A 20,600-nucleotide genomic window follows, 5' to 3' on the forward strand; every position below is an offset into this window, starting at 1 on the left:
TGAGTATTCAAATGATAGAGGAAACAAAATCAATCTGCCTATGTTTAAATGGTAGGATCACCCACTTTATCTCCTCTTCCTACCTTTTGTCATACTTTCCTTTTATGAGAATTTAAATTGTTGACAGGAAAGGTAGCTGGAGATCACATGATGCTACCATTCATCAATGCAAACCTTGAAAGGCAAACTTGTAGTACAAGTGTCTCAGTTCTTAAACTGGTATCAATCCAAGCAGAAATGATAAGGAGTTTGCAAAAAAAAAAAAAAAAGAAAGTAACAGGTCCACAACAAACAAAACTAGCAAAACAGTCAAAATTATAATAGGGTGAATAAAGAAATTGTTCTTCAGATTCTACTCACTTCATCTGGTATTGATATAAATCTTCCCAGAAATGTCTGAAACTATCATTTCACCATTTCTTATGAAATAAAAAAAAAATTATACTGACATATATATATGTCAGTATAATTTGTTCAGCCACTGACCAATTGAACATATCTTGTCTTTTAGTTTTTTTGTCACAAAGAAATGTTACAAAAATTTGTATACATATGAGGATCCTTTCCTTTTTTCTTTGATCTCTTTAAGAAATATATCTAGTGTTATTGCTGGATAAAAATAATAGCTATCATTTTATATGAGAACGTTAAGTTTTGAAAAACCCTTTAGTTCACAAATATTAGTTTACAAATATTCTCAGTTTTTCTCACTATAATACTGGGAAATAAATGCATGCTACAAGATGTCATTGGTCTTCTTCAAGAAAGAAGTACAAACAATCCCCATTTTACAGATGAGGAAGTTGGAGGTTAGGTGATTTATCAAGGTTCATATTTGTGTCGCTCAGTCCTCTCTGACTCTTTGTGATCCCCAGGGACCATAGCATACCAGAACCTTCTAACCTCCACTATCTCTATAAGTTTGTCCAAGTTCATATTCATTGTTTCCATGACACTACTGTCTCATCTTCTGCTATCCCCCCCTTTTTTTTTGCTTTCAATCTTTCCCAATACCAGGGTTTTTTCCAGATTCCTGTGTTCTCATTAATTATATCACCAAAGTATTTAAGCTTTAGCTTCAGCATTTGACCTTCAAGTGAATAATCTGAATTAATTTCTTTAAATATTGATGGATTTGATTGTCATGCAGTCTAAGGAACTCTCAAAAGACTTCTCCATGCAAAAATATTTGTGGCAGCCCTTTTGTAGTGGCAAAAAAACTGGAAACTGAATGGATGCCCATCAGTTGGAGAATGACTGAATAAGTTATGGTATATGAATGTTATGGGATATTATTGTTCTGTAAGAAAAGATCAATAGGATGATTTCAGAGAGGCCTGGAGAGACTTACACGAACTGATGCTAGTGAAATGAGCAGAACCAGATCATTACACACAACAACAAGACTATGTGATAATCAATTCTGATGGACATAGCTCTCTTCAACAGTGAGATGATTCAGTTCCAATCGTTCAGTGATAAAGAGAGCCATATACACCCAGAGAGAGGACTGTGGGAACTGAGTATGAATCACAACATAGCACTTTCACTCTTTTTGTTGATATTTGCTTGCATTTTGTTTTCTTTCTCAGGTTTTTTTTTTCCTTCTTGATCTGATTTTTCTTGTACAGCAAGATAACTATATAAGTATGTATACATATATTGGATTTAACATATATTTTAACATATTTAACATGTATTGGATTACCTGCCATTTTGGGGAGGGAGTTGGGGGGAAGGAGGGGAAAATTTGAAACAAAGTTTTGCAAGGGTAGTATTGAAAAATTACCCATGAATATGTTTTGTAAATAAAAAGCTATAATAAAATAAATTTTTTAAAAAAAGACTTCTCCAGTATATAATATGAAAGTGTTGATTCTGTGGTGCTCATCTTTCTTATAGTCTAATTCTCACAGCTATACATTACTATTGGAAAAACTATATGAACCTTTATCTTTATGTTCTCAACTATATGAACTTTTGTTCACAAGATGACATCTTTGCTTTTTTAACATGCTGTGCAGATTTGCCATAGCTTTCCATCCATGAAGCAAGTATCTTAATTTCATGGCTGTGGCTACAGTGATCTTTGAATCTAAAAATATAAAATCTGACACTATTTCCTCTTCTTTTCCCTATTTGCCAGAAAATGATGGAAGTTGCCAAAATCTTAGTTTTTTGGACATTGACCTTCAAGCCAGCTTTTATTCTCTTCTTTTATCCTCATCAAGATGCTTCTTAATTCCTTTTCACTTTCTGTCATCAAATGTTATTGTCAGCATATCTGAAATTATTGATAGTTCTCTCAATAATCTTAATTACAATTTTTGATCCATCCAGCCTGGCATTTCATATATATTGCATATAACTTAAATAAAGTGATAATATATAACCTTGTCATACTCCCTTTCCTATCTTAAACCCAATCAGCTGTTCCACATTCAGTTGTAACTGTTGTTTCTTGGCTTATATACAGATTCTTCAAAAGACAAACAAGATGATCTAGTACTCCCATCTTGAAGATGTGCCACATTTTGTTGTGATCCACACAAAGGCTTTAGGGTAATCAATGAAGCAGAAATAAATATGTTTCTGGAACTCCCTTACTTTCTCCATAATCCAATAAATATTGACAATTTGGTCTCTAGTTTTTCTGTCTCTTTGAAAACCATCTTTCTTCTTTCACATATTGCTGAAACCTAGTTTACAGAATCTTAAAACATAATCTTGCTAACTTGTGAAATGAATGCAGTTTTCCAGTAATTTGAACATTCCTTCGCATTGCCCTTTAGGATTCAGATGTAAACTGATCTTTTCCAATCCAGTGGCTACTGTTGTATTTTCCAAATTTGCTGGCATATTAAATGCAACACTTGAACAGCACCATCTTTTAATGTTTAAAATAGCTCTGCTGGAATTTCATCATCTCCACTAGCTTTATCATTAGCAATGCTTCCTAAGACCCACCTGACTTCATTCTCCAGAATATTTGGCTCTAAATAATCAGTATTATCTTGGTTACTGGTGATATTAAAATCTTTCTTGGATATATATATGTGTGTGTGTGTGTGTGTGTGTGTATTCTTGTCATCTTTTAATCTTTTCTACTTCTGTTAAATCCCTATCATTTTTGTCTTTTATCATTTCTATTTTTGCAAGAAACTCCCTTTATGTCTCTAATTTTCTTGAAGAGATTTCTTATCTTTCCCTAGGTATTTTTATTCTATTTTCTTATATTGTTTATTAAAAAAAAAATTCTCTTTCCTTTCTTTCTGTAATTCTGTATTCAGATGCTATAATTCCTCTCTCTCAAAGGTCACACTGTTAAATAAATGTATAAAATAAGATTTTTAACTCATGTCTTCTTGGTTCTAGGCCCAGCACTTTATTCATTGCACGATTTAGTGACTTTTGGGATATATTTCCAAATCTGCACATTTTCCTACCATTTTTTCAAAGCCATTGTAAAAAATAGACCTAGCCAAGCAAAACAAATAACCCACATTGGCCATGTTCCTCCAAAATACAAGTCTCAATCCGCAGCCTATACATATACAGATATGTATAGTTATTGGCATGTTGTTTCCCTCATTAAAATGGGAAGGAGACACTGGGCAAAGACTTGTTTTTTGCCTTTCTTTGTACTTAATCTGTCAGCCTCAGTTTTTTCATCCATAAAATGATAAAAGTATCTATTTCATAGAGCCTCACCTCAACAGGAAACACGTGGAAAACACTTTTGCAAACTTAAGTGCTATCATTATCATTAATAATTATTTGCAGCCCTTTGCACAGGGCCTGAAGCAGAGTAACCCACTTCGAAGTGGTGAGGGGCGCCTTAATTAAGGTCCGGGAGACTCCAATTGTAATGATAATTCAGACACTATCCGTGAGACTCTGGGCAAGTCATTTTCAGTTGCCTCGGCGGCAAAATGAGGATAAGAATAGTGCTAATCTCCCAGGATTCTCAAATGAGATAAGACTCAAAAAATGTAGGCTATAAGGTAGCCAGGTGATCCGGGGGATATCGCGCCTCCCCCCCCTCCGTTCTCCCCCCCTTTTTTGGACGTTTCCTAAGTGTATGATCCTGGGCCAGTCCCTTACTCTACTCAGTCTCCTAATCTATAATAGGTCGAACTCCCAGCGTTATGTATGCAAATAATACACGGGAAGAGCTAATCAGAACTTAAGGACCCATCTCAGAATGGTTTTTAAATGCATGGAGTGAGATACACACGAGTACAAAAGAAACCGATTGCTTGGAAATACAATCAATGAGGAAAAAAAAAAGTCTGCAGACCACAAGGTAAATCCTACTTCGAGTCCAAGTCTGCGTTTTATAAAGGAGCCAGAGGCCCAGCATGGTCCAAGCAGCGCTCCAACCAGCCAGTGGGCATTCAGAGCCGGCCCTAACTAACCGGAGATCCGGAGGGCTGGCATTGAAGGCCGCACCAGCCTGGGGGTGGGGGAGGTCAGCCGAGTGGCCAAGCGCCCCGCGGGGTAGAGGCGCCCGAGGCCCGTTCTGAAGCAGAGAGGCGGTAACTGACGATGAGCTCCGGGAGGGGCGGGCGCTGAGCCCGGAAGGCCTCGCCTCGGAAGGCGAGGAGCGGGGGGCGGGTCTCCGCTTCGCTGGGCTAAGGCCTCCCCTTTAAGGGGCCGCCCCCTTTAAGAATTCGGCCTAGTCTGCGCTCGCACCGCGGCCCCTTTAAGCGCGCGCCCCGCCGGACCCCACCCCCCTTCCCTTTTCCTCCCCCACCTCTTCTTCTTACTCCGTTCCCGGCCTCTTTAAGCGCGCGCCCGCTGGGGGGCGTCGCCCCTCCTCCTCCGTTTTACCTCTCCTTCTCCCCGCTTCCCCTCCTCCTTCCCCTCGCCCCCTTCACTCTCCACCCTCGGCCGGCTCCTGGCCTCCGCCCCGCCCCGCAGCCGCACCCCCGCGCCTGGAGCAGGTCTGGCGGCCGGCGCGTGGCGGTGAGCGCTGGGGGCCGAGAGGGAGCTTCCTGTCGCCCTTTCCCTGTCCTCGCGGGACCCCGGGGGCGGGGCAGGAGCAGGGGGAGGAGGCAGGAGGGAGGGGGGGCTCAGGTGACGGGGGGAACACCCCAGGGCAGACGGCGGTCCGGGGAGCTAAGCCAGGTGTGGGTGCCGTGAGCTGAGGGGGAGGGCCCAGCCCTTGGGCTAGGAGGGCTGGTTGGGGTCGGGGTTCTGGAGATGATGGGGGCCGACAGCGGGGGGTCGTCCCTTCTTTCCGTCGAGTTTCCATTCTGGACTCCGGAGAGGAGAGCCCAGTCCAACCCCGGGGCTCCCAGCCTGCCCTGCCTCGGAGATGCTCCGGGCTTAGTGTCCTCAGGGGTGTTGGAGTCTTCTAGGGGGCTAACAGTGCCGCTGACCTCTGGCTTCTAAACCTGGCCGAGCAGCCGCTGATTGGCACCCCTCCAGCCTCCTGAGACCTGCGAGTAGGAGGCTGCTAAGCGGCCGCCTCAAGCCTCCAAGGTGGGAGGGTGGGTGTACCCCTGGCTGGGGGAGTCCCTGCTAGGAGTGGAAGCCGAGTGGGGATGCAGATGCTTGCTATGATACAAAGAGGCTTTCCCTTTTCTCCCCACCAACTTAGGGCTGGAGTTAGGCTGCGGGGGGTCACCTCCTAGGACTGCGCTGAGTGGAAAACTTCCTCCTGCCCATCAGAAGGCCTTCGGTCAACATGGCAATGCGGGAGCTGGTGGAGGCAGAGTGTGGTGGGGCCAACCCACTCATGAAGCTGGCGGGTCACTTTACCCAGGACAAAGCCTTGCAGCAAGAAGGGCTGCATCCTGCGCCCTGGCCCCCAGGAACCCCAGCACCTGAATCTGTAAGTGGCGAGGAAGTGGCAAGTGAAAGGCCGGTGGGATATTGGGGGGGGGGACTTTATGCACCTCTATAACTGTCTTCCTTTCTATCTCTCTTAGGTCTCCAAGCCTTTGGGAGTGGCTTCTGAAAATGAGGTAAATTTACAAGTCTTCCTTCTGCCACCCCTAATCTTGCCTCCTTATACCAGGGGAAAGAGCGCTGGAGTTACAGGAGCTGAGTTCAAATTCTTACTACCTGCCTGACCTCAGGCCTCTGAGCCACTTTGCTCAACTGCGAAATGAGGGAGTTGGAGTAGGTGACCTCCAGATCCTTTATTGCTCTAAATGTGTTTTCCTGTGATATCTTTTCACCTCTTTTCTGTGTTGCCTCTAAATTTCATGCCATTTTTTCTCCTTCACCAGCCTGATGTGCTTTGCCTCCCTCTCTTATTCCTTTGCATGCTTCTGACTCTGGAGTTAGTTTTGTTTCTGTAGTTCTGTTCTTTTCTCTCAACTGTATGTTTTTGTTTGCTCTAGTTTGCAGGGCTCTGTCTCCCCAGTCTTGGTTCCTTCTCACTTTGAGTCCAAGAGTTTTTTTCCTATTGCTTCTTAATGGTGTCTTTCCTGACAGTTGGTGGCTGAATTCCTTCAGGATCAGAATGCCCCACTTGTGTCCCGGGCTCCCCAGACCTTCAAGATGGATGATCTGTTGGCAGAAATGCAAGAAATTGAACAGTCTAGCTTCCGCCAGGCACCCCAGAGAGGTAGGTCCACAGCCTGATGGATTGGGGGACAGGTGGAGATGGACAATTTTAGTTCTATTTTGGAATACCCCTTACTAAGGGCTGGTTATAGGTAGAGGACTTGACCTACAAAAGGGGACATAAGATGTGGTATGATCAGTTGAACTCAACTGGAGTTTCTGAACTTTGTTTTTCTTTTTTTATCCCCTCATCTTTTATCTTTTTTTTTCATCTTTTTCTCTTAGCCCCTGGTGTGGCTGACCTGGCACTATCTGAGAATTGGGCCCAAGAGTTCCTGGCAGCTGGAGATGCAGTGGATATAGCTCAGGATTATAATGAGGCTGACTGGTCTCAGGAATTCATATCTGAAGTTACAGGTGAGGCTTTAAATGAGGGAGTCTGTAATCCCCTTCAATGAAACAATCAGTTTCATTTCCCTTTTCTCTCCTTCCCATCCTTCTCCACAGTCGGGATATAATGCAGTTTCAACAGCTTTATCCTTAGGTCCACTGGCTCAATTTTATAGGAAGATGGGCCTTTGACTTTCATCTAGGTCAGAAGTTCTTAACTTGTGGACCATGAACTATGTTTTTTTAAAAAAAAATGCTTTGATAACTGTATTTTTAAAAATAATTTTAAAATAGAGTTTATCATTACTTTTATTTTTTCAATTAACAGATATTTAAAAAATCAATCTGTCTCTTCTACCACAACTCTTCCACTGATTAAAAAGTTTTTTAAAGCCCTCAGTTTATAGCCTACATAGTCCAGCAAAACAAATTGCTACATTTGCTATGTCCAAAAAGGTATGTCTTACTCTGCATTTTTAGTTTGTCACTTCTCTGTTGGTGAGTGACTTGCTTCATCAACATTCTTTTGAACTAATCTTTTATCATTGCATTGGTCAGAGCCTTTCAAAGTTGTTTTTCTGTATGGTGTTATAATTTTATTATAAAGTATTCTATTTCTGCTCACCTTATTCATCATTAATTCAGAGAGATCTTCCATTTCCCCTGAAATTGTTCATTTCATCATTTCTTATGGCGCAATAATATTCTATTCATTCATGTACCATAGTGTGTTTAGCTATTCTTCAGTAGGAGGGCATCCTCTTAATTTTCAGTTTGTGGATATTACAAGAGCTGTTGTAATTTTTTTTTACTTCATTTTGTTCGGATTAGGCCTAGTAGTGGTATAGCCTGGTCAAAGGGCATGCACAGTTTGGTAACTTTCTGGGCATGGTACCAAATTGCCTTCCAGAATAGTCAGACCAATTCACAGCTCAAACAACAGGGTAAAAAGTATAAAAACTGTACTTTTTCCCAGAGTCCCTCTAACACTTGACATTTTACTCATTTGTTATTTTTGCCAGTCTGATAGGTATGGGGTATATTCTCAAAATTACTTTAATTTGCATTAAATTCTTAGTGATTTAGAGGGTTTTTTCATTTAATTGTTTTGAATTTGGATTTCTTTTTTTTGAAAATTTTCTGTTCATATCCTTTGACCATTTATTAGTAAATGACTCTTCGTCCTATAAACTTGAATTAGTTTTTTAATGTATTTTGGATAAGAGACTTCTCTCAGAAACTTGCTGCAAAGGTTTTTTTTCCCACCAATTGTTTCCTTTCTACATTGGATATGTTTATGTAAAAACTTTTAAATTTTACTTAATCAAAATTGTCCATTTTATCTTGTGTTATCTTCTTTAATACTTTTTTCCGTCATAAACTCTTGCCCATCCATAGATTTGAAAGGTAATTTTTCCTTGCTCCTCTAATTTGTTTATGATGTGACTTTTTATATCTAGGTCAGGTTTCTATATGGAGCATATCTTGGTGTATGGTATGCAGTGTTGGTCTAAATCTAATTTCTGCCAAGCTTCTGTCCAGTTTTCCCAGCAGTTTTTGTCAAATAGTGAGTTCTTTTCCCAATAACTGGGGTCTTTGGGTTTATCAAACAGTATGCTACTATGTTTGTTTGCTTCTCTATGTTGTATATCTAATCTGTCCTACTGATGGACCTTGATTTATTTTGACCAGTACAAAATTTTTATATTACTGCTTTATAGTGATTTGAAATTTGATACTGATGACTCCATCCCCAACCTTCCTGCTTTTTTTCATTATTACTTGAGATTATTGAATTTTTGTTCTTCCATATTAATTTCATAATTATTTTAATGAAATATTTTATAAAATATTCTTTTGAGAATTTGATCAGTACAGAAAATGGATTTATCTATTACTGTCATTTTTATTATATTGCTTTGACCTACTCATGAGCAATTAATGTTACTCGAATTATTTAGGTCTTTTTTTAAATTTCTGCAAAAAGTGTTTTGTCATCAGGATAACTATTTTAAAACCATGTATGTTATGCCTTTAAAAACATTATTAAGAAGGAGTTCATAAACTTCATCAAATTGCCAGAGGAGTACATAGCACAAAAAAAGATTAAGAACCTCTGAATCTATGATGGCAGGGCAGGGAAACTGGTCTTGGACCAAGAAAACTAGCTTGTATTGGTGTTTTGAGAAAGTAATGATTCATTGCTCTTTGGGGGCCAATTGACCATAAACTAGGGTTGAAAAGAGCTAGAAGTTGATCATAATTTCTAGAACCTTACTGTAGTTTCCTCACACAGAGAAGTCAGGAGTGATTAGCCATCTCTAGTAAGGTTTTGAAGTTATGAGTTCTTTTGGCTGTGTTGCCTAGTCACTTTCAATATGTTTTGGGTCCCCTAACAGCTTGAGATAGGAAGCTCCCTAGGATCGGGGCAGTGACAATAAAGTCCTGGGTATTCTTAATTTAGCTTCTGAAGTTTAAGCAGTATGCTTCCTCTGTTCTTGCCCCTGGTGTTTGATGGTATAGCAACAGAGCAGGGATTTCTTGAATAGTATAGTAGCACAGAAAGTTCCCATTTCTGCTCTTTTCCTTCGGGAGAACCGAGATTTTTGTACAAGTAAATGCTGGGGTTCTGTTATGTTAAGTTACCACAGCTGCCCTCTAATTCTAGGTCATGAGAGTGGGACTAGAAGGCCCTCTTCTGCCTAATTTTTTTTTCTGTCTTGCTTTGGTAAAATATATCTGTGAAGTTGTCATTTTCTTTTGAAAGGATCAAAATTTGATTGGCATAAAGCCATTTGGGAAAAAAAAGCCCTACAAAAATACTACATGTGCTGGCATGGGAAGTCTTTTCTAGAGCTTTGTGCCATATTCTGTCAAATTCCTGATGTTCCTTTTTCCTCATTTGGGGAAATAACTCCAGTCTTAAGACTCAACTAAGCCAAATTATCTGAGAACATTTGTAGATGAAACTGGAGCGGGGGGTGGTATCAGCCAGTGTGCTAAAGGACTGCCTGGATTTGGACTCTGCTACTGCAGAACTAGATGCAGTCTGTGAGCACTGGTGAAAGAGGTTAAGAAGAACTGGAGCTAGGTTAATTCATACAAAAAGATCTGGGCTGGAGCTGATCCCATTTAAAAATACTCAACAATCAATTCAAGATAACTAAAAAAGGGAAGATGCTAAAAGAATGAAAAAGACGGTGGAACAAGATGATTCCCTCTTTGATCCAATAATATCCCATAAGATTCTATGTCAAATGCTGTTGTGTGCTTTTAAGCTTTGTTTGATATTGACACTAATAGATACAAGTCATATGTTCACCAAAAGCCTTTGCCCGTGTCATGGAAGATGGCCTTTGATGGACTCTAAATAAAAGAGAGATTTGATGGGGAGGGTTTTTTAAATGTTTCTATTTATGAATGACATTATGCTGTCGCATTGAATGCCAAAACCTTTTGGGGCCTCGTCACTAAGATGCCAAGTGGAAAAGACTTTAAAACAAATAGAGAAAGACAGTACCATGTTACAGAAGCCAACCAAGGAGACTTTAAGGATTATGTAAATGTTATTTACCTGGACTATAGCACACAGTTGGATGGACAACCTGTTGAATTATTCTTACAATAGACATATCCTGGGCCAACACTGCAGGTGGATAGTGAGCTGAATCCAGAATTGGCACCAGGTGGAGAATAGGTTGAATTGAATTTGACTATGTATACAGCTCTTTCAATGTTCCCAAACCACTCCATGCTACAAAAGCCCATCTTTTCACTAACACCAATATTTTCCTGGTGATATCATATGGCTACGAATAGAAGAATGCCTTGATCTTGAGAAAATCACGGTTACAGACAGCTGGTAGATGTAAGCCGCCTGCAGCACGTGAGAAGCGATGCAAAAGACGCTTATGACGCAGAAAAGGAGGTAAGCCAGGTATATATTAAGAATGAGCAAAAATAAATGGACCGTATGTAGAAATGGATGGGAAAGGAAGCCAAAAAAATCTGTATAATAATAGGACAAGATTAGAAGCATCTTGACATACTCAGCTGTAAGTTATGGAATATAAGTATTTCTGTTTATGGGGATAGCCACATAAGGGTTGGAGGCAATCACAAAAGAGAAAAACAATAACTTGAAATTGAAAGCCTTTTATATGAAAAACATTTATACAACTAGGTTAAGAAAGAAAGTGGTTAATCTTTGTATTAACTTTTTATAACAGGGATGTGGTTCAAGATATATGGGGAACTAATAGACATGTGTAAGATCAGAAATCATTCCCCAGTATATAAGTGGTCAAATAGTGTCAAAAGAATTATAATCCCTTCCTTGGCATCCCTTGACAAAGCAGAATTGGTTCTCTTCTAACTTTTTTGGAGAGGAGAGTGTGGCATAGTAGATAGAGAACAGACCTTGCAATCAGAAAAGCTTGGATTTATGTCCTGCCTTTGACACATACTTGGCTGTGTGATCCTGGGCAAGTCACTGACCCTCTTAGTGCTGTAGTCACCTTTTGAAAAGAAGGTGTTGACCTGCATTGGTAGAGGAAATTTCCTCATTAGAAAATTCTCTCTGCCACTTAAATCACAGATCTAGGCCCTTGTCCTTATGACTTTTATTTAACATTTAGGTCACATGTCTGTTTTGAGCTTCTTGTGACATATGATAGAATGTGTTGGTGTTTTCCCATTTTGCTGCTACAAAGAGTGCTGCTTGGATGTTTTAGTACGTATTGGAGCTTTCTTCCACAAAACCCTATTCTTATGCCTCTGATGGAGATAGCTCAGAATTTCTGAAGGCTATGCCATCAGAGTGTGATCTCTGGCAGAGTCTACCAAGCTGGAAAGACCGTGAGACTGTCTTTTTTTTTTCTGAGGATCAAACCAGCTGGTGATGGAGAAACACATCACTAGTAGGCTGGCCACCTGGTGATGAAATGTTTTTGGCTGTGGCAACCCTTGAGACAAAACTGTTAAATGGCTGTCAGTTGAATGAGACCCCTTTCTGTTCCTGTGATTCAAATATTAGAGTATTGGTGGTGCTAAGTATACTAAGCATTAGTAATGGGTGCTAAGAATCACATGGTCTTTAGACCACTGACACACTTCATTTTGACCCATTGATATTCTAAGTGTGAACTCTTTGTTCAGTGACCAAGAAGTGGATGTTTTGTAAGACAAGCCAAATCACACCCATCTGGATATTCTTGCTATTAGTGAAAGAAGAAGAAAGAAGAAAGAATTTTTGAAGAGGCCAAAAAAAAAAAAAAAAAAAGAAAGAAAGAAAGAAAGAAAATTAATGACATGGGTTTTATTATACCTCCAGCAGCTACAAGAAGCTTTTCATGAGACATTTGGTTATCATATAGTGCAGTACTAATGATGTACTAAAAGTACATTATGATAATTGTAGCTTATGTACTGACATCTTTTGTTGAAGATAAAGTAGAGAGATTCTATAAAGAACTTAATAATAGTCTCCAAATAAAATTAAACACAAGGCTTATATTGGTGATTTCAATGCAAAAGTGGCAAAAAGTGAAGATAGAAATATATGACAAAATGTGGTTTGGGAGAAAGAAAAGAGAGAGGGCAAAGATGTATTTCTTACATGGAAGCCTCATATTGTTATATATCATCCATATTTTCTCTTAAAAGAAGTTTATTAGGTCCTGAACATGATGAGCATTAAATAATGTCATGAAGGAACAGGAAGAAAACTTGTTGTAGTTATCCCTGAGTCAACTGTGTATGTACAGTTAGGCCATTGATTCATCAGAACCAAGATCAGAATTTGAAAAGAGAGAGGGAAAAAAATTAGTACTGTAAAAATTGGGGTGCAGTTAAAATGATTAACCCTGAATTGTTTAAATGTAATCAAAAATTAGAAATAGGAAATGGACAATAGAACTTATATCAACACCAATATGATAGTTTTGTTCAGAAGCTTAACCAATGTTAATTCCCACAAAACCCCCGAAGAACCCAGTAAATGGCTCAGTCAGTAAGCATCTTAACTTGCTAAAAAGAGAATTTATCTTTCTTAGCTTCCAATGACAAGAGTGGAATAGAATATAAACTCATCTGTAAAATCTTACAAAGAAAGATGATGAATGATTAGCAATATGGTCTCATAAAACAACAGTAGTAGAGGGCAAAACTAGTTTATTGAAAGCCTGGTAAGAGATCCAACTAAGCAAAGTCATCTCAAGGGTGTTCAAGAATGAAAATGGAAGGATTACAAATAGAAACAACAACAAAAAAAGTAAACTATTTGCAAAAGCCATTTAGCAAATTTTGTTTTCTCCATCAAGGATAGTGGAACCACCATATTGGAAACCCTAAAATCACAGTCTACAAGGTACTTCTAGAGAATGTAGCAATTATACTAGCAAACAATGATGCAGCCAGATTTGGACCAAGAAAAGAGATAAAGCAGATCTGTCCTGGAGAAGCTATGATTATGAGGACATTGACAAATATGCAAGGTATCTGAAGAAAAAAAAGATACCAAAGGTATAGGGAAAAAAAAAATCACCCCAAACCTTAGACATTTAGGATTGAAGAAAAGATATCCAAGAGAACATTAATAACTACCAAAACTGTTTGTCTACTTTTCCATCTACTCAAAATCTGAGCGTCATCTATATACAAATCAGGAACATCAGTGAAGATATTAACTTTTGCAAGTTTGTTCAACAATGGATAACATTTTTTCCATCTAACAATTAGCTGAATGATGTAGAGAATTTACCACCGTTCTTGGTATTGATTAAAAAAAAAATTTGATCCAGTAGAACATGATGCAATTTCACAGTATCCCAAAATCATTCATGATTATTGGAAGCTTTAACGACAGAGACAACTTTGCTCAATTATCATCTGACAGAATCAGATGAGGCAAAAACGTATGCCAAAAACTTTTTTTTTAAATCACTGTTATTGTTGTTTTGGGGTTTTGTTTTTAAGATTATCTTGCCTTGGCTGAAAGCTGTGAAGTCACTCACAGATAGCGTCCCAATGATGATCTTTAAGGACTTTTTAACTGGCTCTGTTTTTCTGACCTAGGTTTTGTCACCCGTCCTTAAGCAGCTTGATAGTCTTCTGTTAAGAATGCCTCATATTAGTGCTAGACTTAGTGCAGACAGCCAGTTGAAACTCAGAAACCCCAAACTTAAGTGATCTACCAGTCTCAATCTCCTCAAGCAAGCCAACAAACTTAGCTCTTGCCAAAGGCATTGACCATTGTATTGGAGATCTAAAAACAGATTTCAGTGTGGTGAAAGCCTTCAGATACTCTAATTTGCAGATGAGTGCTAGTTGCATCAAGACATTCTCAAAGAGCTCTATAATCACTCAAAAGAGTTTGGCTTGCCCAGATATTGAAGAAAGACAAAGTAGATGAAAAATGTTCAGATTTCAGTATAGATTTGAATACTCTGGTGTTTGCTCAAACTTGTCCAACGGTTATGTATATATCTGAAACAAATAGTACAGGTACACACCAAGCTGTTCTAGAGTTAAAAAATAATAGACAGTATTGCATTTAGTAAATTGCAGAGCTCTTTTGCTCATCTCTTATTTTCCATGCAAGGACCCAACTTTTCAGTACAAATACTTTGTGGATGATGCTGTATGGCATCAAGACATGGAATATTGGTGCTTTTTAAGAGCCGAGATTCACAGAGAGCCTTGGAGAGTCTCGTCATGGTGTCAACAGGCTGCACTGTATAACCAATGGAATGCTGATAAACACGAACAAATGGTACCATCAAGAAATTGAGTGATAGGAAAAGAAGATGGATTACTCATATGACAAGAGCAAGGCATGTCAGGTGGCCAACTAGAGTAATCTATTTGTGTCCTTTTAATGTCAGGAAGAAGCCTGGAAAGCCTCCATTTCATTGAGTTGTATCCTCTTATGATAGATATTTGGTTGAACCTGCTCAAAAATAGTACAGACAGGTGTAGGTGGGTTGTGATCTGCACTGTTAGAAATCCCAAATTGATGAGAGCACAGATCCATTTGAGTATATTGGAAATTGGTTGCTTTTTATTCCAAGGAGTATATGCCCAGTAGCCCAATTACTGAATTAGAAGATCATTGTGACTTAAACATATTTCTTGTATAATTCCAAATTGAAAGCAAAAATTTATTGGAGCACTACTAAGGTCCATCATCAGTGCATCTGTCTTCCTGTTTTAGACCTGTTTAAAATTTCATTTCTCATACTGCTAGTGATTTGTTGCATATTTATTTCTTTTTAAGTTGCTCCTGGAAAGCATGAAAATGTAAGGGAGTTTGGAGTGCAGTTGTTCTATCATTTCCTTGAATATTTTCACTCTAGGAACTAAACCTTTTGTACAATATAATATTCAATAAATGTTGGAAGAAATGCATTCAAAAAGTAGAAGGAAGCTGGGTTCTTAGTCACTTTTTCATCACTTTTCCTTCCTTCCTCTCACCTTACTTGTTTTTACAGAAAGGATATTGGGTTCTAAGGAATGCCATCAGTAGAAAAGGGCCAACCCAGGGAAAACTAAAGAAAGCTTCCATGCAGTAAAATACTTGCTTATATACTTTTTGATTATGAAAATGATTTTGTTATAAGTGAACAGTGCATCAAAGACAGAAACTTTCATAGATAGAGAGAATATTTATTCTTTTTATTTTTGACCTAGGAGATTGATGTGTATGTAACAAGTGCCTTGCAGACTCTTGTCAGCAGCCAACCTATGCCTACAATATTGGCCCTAAGATTAGGAGTTGACTTTTTCAAAGCTCACATAATAGATTATTCTTCTTGTAGGTTTCTTCTAAGACAAGTTATATTGTGTTCTTTTCTAACTAGCTCTTTTGAATGTTCTACAAAATTGTATTTTTCAAATGTGGCATATGCTGTAGTTTTATGAAGGCTTCTTGCAACTTAATAACTAGCTACTGAAGAAGACAAGTTTAAAATGTTGGGTAGGGAATGACTACAAAGTAATAAAAAAAGGATTGGAGGTTATTTTATTCATCAGTGAGAATGGAGCAAGTGGCTAGATGATGGGTAAATATTAAGGACTTAATACCCATCAATATGATGGGATTGAAAGTGGTTGACAGGATATATATATAACTCAATAGAATGGTATGTGACCTCGAGGAACCTTTTTGGATTATAAAATAGATATAGAGCTAGAAGTGACTTTAGTGACCATCTAAAGTCCCAAGTTTTCTGCCCTATAATTTTAGTTAGGAATAGTGTAAAGAGGTTTCTAGGGAGGGAAACCTTAGTGTCAGTATTAAAAAGTAGTTCCTAAAATTAGGGGACAGTGTCTTGGGCAGAAAATGTTTGGGGAACATCCATTTTTTGTTAGATATTACTTGATGGCCAAGTTGTTGTTTGTCCTTCATTCTCAAAGAAGACCCTGACCAGAGCGAGTTTTGGATTTAAGTGAAGGAGGCTGGGCAAGGTCACCTGCTTCACTTTCCCCGCCAGAGACATAGGGGTCAATGGCCAGATATAGATCAGGACCCTTGGAGATGGCCCTGGATGCAATAGGAGACCTTGATTTTTTTATGCTGTTTTCAAAAGGATTATTTGACTGAGACCACACCCATTCAGTGATAAAGGCTAGGTAGCAATTGAGGCAAAATATCTCCTTTCACCTAGTCTTAAAAAAAAAAAAAACTAAATAAATAAATAGATGAAAGAATCTGGGAGGGGAAGACCCTCAGGGTTTCTGGCCAAAGCTGAAGTGATTGCTGAGTCAAACAGGAACTAAACAATGACTAAATGGGGCTTGGCCTGGGATCTATTGGTGGCCAAGGAGAATTGGGAGGGATTAGCAGAAGTATGCCAAGCAAAATTGTGGATTGTAATTTTCTGTATAATCTTGAGACATTCATACACTATCTCAGTAGGAAGAGTGATAGGCCATATTTTCTAGTATATAAGCACTGCTCTGCTTTTTACTTCTGTATAGTGTGTGTGTGTGTGTGTGTGTGTGTGTGTGTGTGTGTGTGTGTATAATATCCTTTGAAAATTTTTTTTGCCTGCTGTTTCTATATTGCAACTCAAAATCATATGGAGAAAAATAATTAAAGCAAAACCTTGGTAACAAATATTTGTCATGTTCTGTACTTAACAATGTTATATTTTATTAAAAACAAAATTACTTCATATTTATCTGTAACTCTTTAGGATCAAATACTATTAAAATGAAGTGATTATATTAATCAAAATACAATATCTTGATTTTTTCCAAGGTTTTAGAAAATTTTTGGAGAAGTATATCTTCCAAAGATTTAAATATTTTCTTAATATTTTTAAATTTATATTAATGACATAGCTAGAGAGGAGAGAGGGAGTAAGATTTGTGCCTTTTTCTTTTACACACAGAGAAAAGTGAGGTAGATAGTGACGGAAGAGAGAAATGGACTTTGCCTAAATTGCCCATTAAGTAAACTGCAGAACTAGCTTCCCAAGGGGTATGTGTATATGTATGTATACGTATGTATATGTGTGTGTATCTATATGTGTATGTATAATCACATTCTGTTTTGGTCTTTGCCACTACTTGAAAATCGTATAGTTTTTGAATATATTTTTCTGATGATCCAGCTACTTTTATTGCTAGTTTTAGGGAACTGTAGACTTCTTCTAGTTGTGGGATAACTCCCCAGCCTTATGTATCTGCTGATTTGACCTTTAACACCCTTTCAGAGTTTTCAACCTGTTGCACTTGTTTCTGGATGTGGGAATAGTGAAGGGTGGCAGGCAGTGTCACATTCTACTTGCAGTGTGTCTTGATTTATGTTAGAGTCTTCCTTTTTCACATGTACAGCTTGTCTCTAAGAAAATATACTGGAAGAAAAGATTTTAGAGTAGATACTTGCAAAGCAGGGATAACAATCTGGATAGCCTGACTCCCAGGTGGCTGCTTTGCTTCTCAGATTGTCTGGGAACAGTATTAACTGGTAGGACTGACACAGCTCCTCCTGATAGGGGCATGTGGTTCCCCATTTAGGAGTGTCCTGCTCAGAACAGGGAAAGAGATCACGTGGCTTCCAAAGCCACTGAGGAGAAGACAAGAGGCAAGAACCTGTTAGTTCTTGAATCTGGGTAGGTGGAAGAACAGATTAGGCAGTTTGTAAGAAGGAAAAGGAAGTCTTCCTTTGTGCCTCAACTCCTCTTTCTTTGCCACCTTACAATTCTTTCTCCTCAATGAGGATGTTCATCATATTGATTCTTTATATTTTTATAGAACTTTTAGTTTTTAAACATGTTTTATTGATATATTCTGTCTACCTATGACAGTCTTTCCTGCTTGCTCTTCCAGATCAAACCGTCTCTTATAACTAAGGAAAACAATTGAATTTGATACAGACAACATATATAATACTTTCTCATAGTAATTTCCCACTCCTCTGGCAGGAAGAGGAAGTATATTTATTTTCTTCTTCCCTGGGACTGTCACTGGTTTTTTCATTACTCAAGAGTTTGATTTAGTCATTTTTTCATTTACATTTTTTTAAGATGTCATATATCATTCTCTTGTTTTGATTACTTAATTTGGTGTCATTTCATATAAATCTTGCTCATTCCTCTGAATTCTTCCTATTTGTCATTTCTTGCTGCATAATTTTTCCCACTTGCATGACATTCATGTACTATAGTTTTTCATTCTCCAAGTGATGGGATTTTGTTTCTGGTTCTGTACAGCCACAAAGAGGCTGCACATTTTGAACATTTTGGTGTATGTTGGAACTTTGTTTCTGTCCTTAGGATGCTGCTCAGTAATGGCATTGTTGAGTCAAAGAGTTTGGATAGTTTAGTCACTTTTCTTATAATTCCAAATTAAATTCTACTTTGCAGCCTGTCTTCCCGTAGCTCTTTCAGTATTGAGTGTTCTTAATTATTTGCCAATTTTCATGGTGTGAAGTAAAACCTTAGTATTTTTATTTGAATTTCTCCTATTTCTGTGTGTTTTTATGGTTTTTTTGTGTTTTTTTTTTTTTTGTGGTTTGCAATTCTTTTAAAAAGTGTTGATCTCTTTTGCCCCCTCTCTATTGGGGTTGGCTTTTTCTGTCCTATATTTGAGCCATTTTCTATATGGTGCACTGAGTTATATAAAGTGCTTTCCTTCTGGCACTTTATCAGACCTCGGTGAGGTAAGTAGTGTAAAGATTATTCTCCACATTTTATAAATGAGAGAACTGAGGCTTGGGAAATTAAATATCTTGCTTAGGATCACATAGCTGAAAAATATCAGCTGGAATTTGAGCCCATGTCTCTTGGTTCCATGTCTAGAACTCATATCTGCTATGGGCCTGACATTCTCATGTAGCCTCATGACTTGTTCTGTAACCTTCAGAAACCTTCTACCTTTAACTTTCTGAAAGTGGAGATTCATTAGCATGATTAGGCCAGAGAAGTGACTATTTTTTGAAATACTAGGAATAGGGATGTCATCTAGTCTGTACTTAGAATTCCTCATTTCCCCATTCTCTGGCTGACCCTGTTGGTTCTCCAATCTCCCCTAATCTCTGCAGACCCCTCATCGGTGTCCCCTGCCCGCTGGGCTGAGGAGTACCTGGAACAGTCAGAAGAGAAACTCTGGCTAGGAGAGCCTGAGGGAACAACCACCACTGACCACTGGTGAGTCCTGGCTGTTCCTTCCTGTACTTCCAAGGAAAGATTTTAGGCAATATTTTTTATCCCAACATTTCTCATTCATATTTACATTCTGTCTTCTCCAAGCTTCTTTTTCCTCCTTAGCCTCTTTAATTTTTCCTGCTTGTATTACATCCAACATAAAAACTCTGTAAATCCTACCCTTAGCTTACTAAAAGTCTATAGCTGTCCTAAGGCCTTTCTTGCATCATTTGTGACTCCTAATTCCTTCAAAGTTGTGTGTTAGGGAAGGAAGGAAAGAATGGAGGGAGGATTGAATACCTAGTATATACCAGGCACTGTGCTACTTTTTTTTTTTTTTTCAAATATTATCTCAGTTGGTCCTTATAAAAACCCTGGGAGTTAGATTCTTTTATTATCTCCATTTTATGTTGAAGGAACTGAGGCAGACAGGTTAATTGACTTGCCCGGTATCACAGAGCTAGTTTGAGCCCGGATTTGAATTCGGGTCTTCCTCACTTAAGGTCCAGAGCTCTATCCATTACACCACCTAGCCTTAGGGAAGAGAAGATAATATAATATGGGAATTTGCCTTTTCTTCTATCCCTCATTGTCTCCTTTTAAATATGTATATATGCATTCCTCTTCAGCTGAGAAGAAAAAATTGTTACTGAGGGCTAGGAATGGGTATGCATAAGGAATGTGCATAAGGTAGTGCTATTTTGGAGCATCAGATCATTTTGTCCTCTTCTGACTCAGGTACAAGGAATATCTTCCTGACGAAGACCTGCAGTCCACTGCCAATGACTTCGTGGCCAAGGTGGATGACCCTAAATTAGCTAATTCTGAGGTGAGCCTCACCCCACTGTTTTTCTGTTTGGGAGAGCTTTGAATGGGACATAGGGAATATGTTTTTAATCTTGTTCTGTCCTGGGAGAGGGAGATGAAACAGCAGGACTTTTCCTATAGTCACCTCTATTTTATCTGTTCTTCCAGTCTTACCACATTTTTCCCTTCAGTCTTGGCCACAGTTGATCAGTTCAACTTTATCGAAAATAGAAG

The 20,600-nt window shown here is 38.6% G+C and overlaps 1 protein-coding gene across 2 annotated transcripts in view; it reads left to right on the top strand.

Annotated features, from left to right (window-relative positions):
• The first annotated feature begins 4,225 nt into the window (after nucleotides 1–4,225).
• The window catches only part of PEX5 (peroxisomal biogenesis factor 5), a 42,464-nt gene continuing 26,089 nt past the window's right edge, over nucleotides 4,226–20,600 (top strand). The window contains exons 1-7 of one of the 2 annotated variants that reach the window (XM_051963249.1): nucleotides 4,226–4,968; nucleotides 5,606–5,839; nucleotides 5,937–5,972; nucleotides 6,448–6,580; nucleotides 6,805–6,936; nucleotides 19,457–19,562; nucleotides 20,298–20,388. In XM_051963249.1, coding sequence (XP_051819209.1) covers nucleotides 5,693–5,839; nucleotides 5,937–5,972; nucleotides 6,448–6,580; nucleotides 6,805–6,936; nucleotides 19,457–19,562; nucleotides 20,298–20,388 — 645 coding nt within the window. In that variant the 5' untranslated portion in view covers nucleotides 4,226–4,968; nucleotides 5,606–5,692. The remainder of the gene's footprint in view (nucleotides 4,969–5,605; nucleotides 5,840–5,936; nucleotides 5,973–6,447; nucleotides 6,581–6,804; nucleotides 6,937–19,456; nucleotides 19,563–20,297; nucleotides 20,389–20,600) is intronic. The other variant, XM_051963250.1, reaches the window with a different exon arrangement.

Source organism: Antechinus flavipes, chromosome 5, assembly GCF_016432865.1.
Source record: "Antechinus flavipes isolate AdamAnt ecotype Samford, QLD, Australia chromosome 5, AdamAnt_v2, whole genome shotgun sequence".
Taxonomy (NCBI): Eukaryota; Metazoa; Chordata; class Mammalia; order Dasyuromorphia; family Dasyuridae; genus Antechinus; species Antechinus flavipes.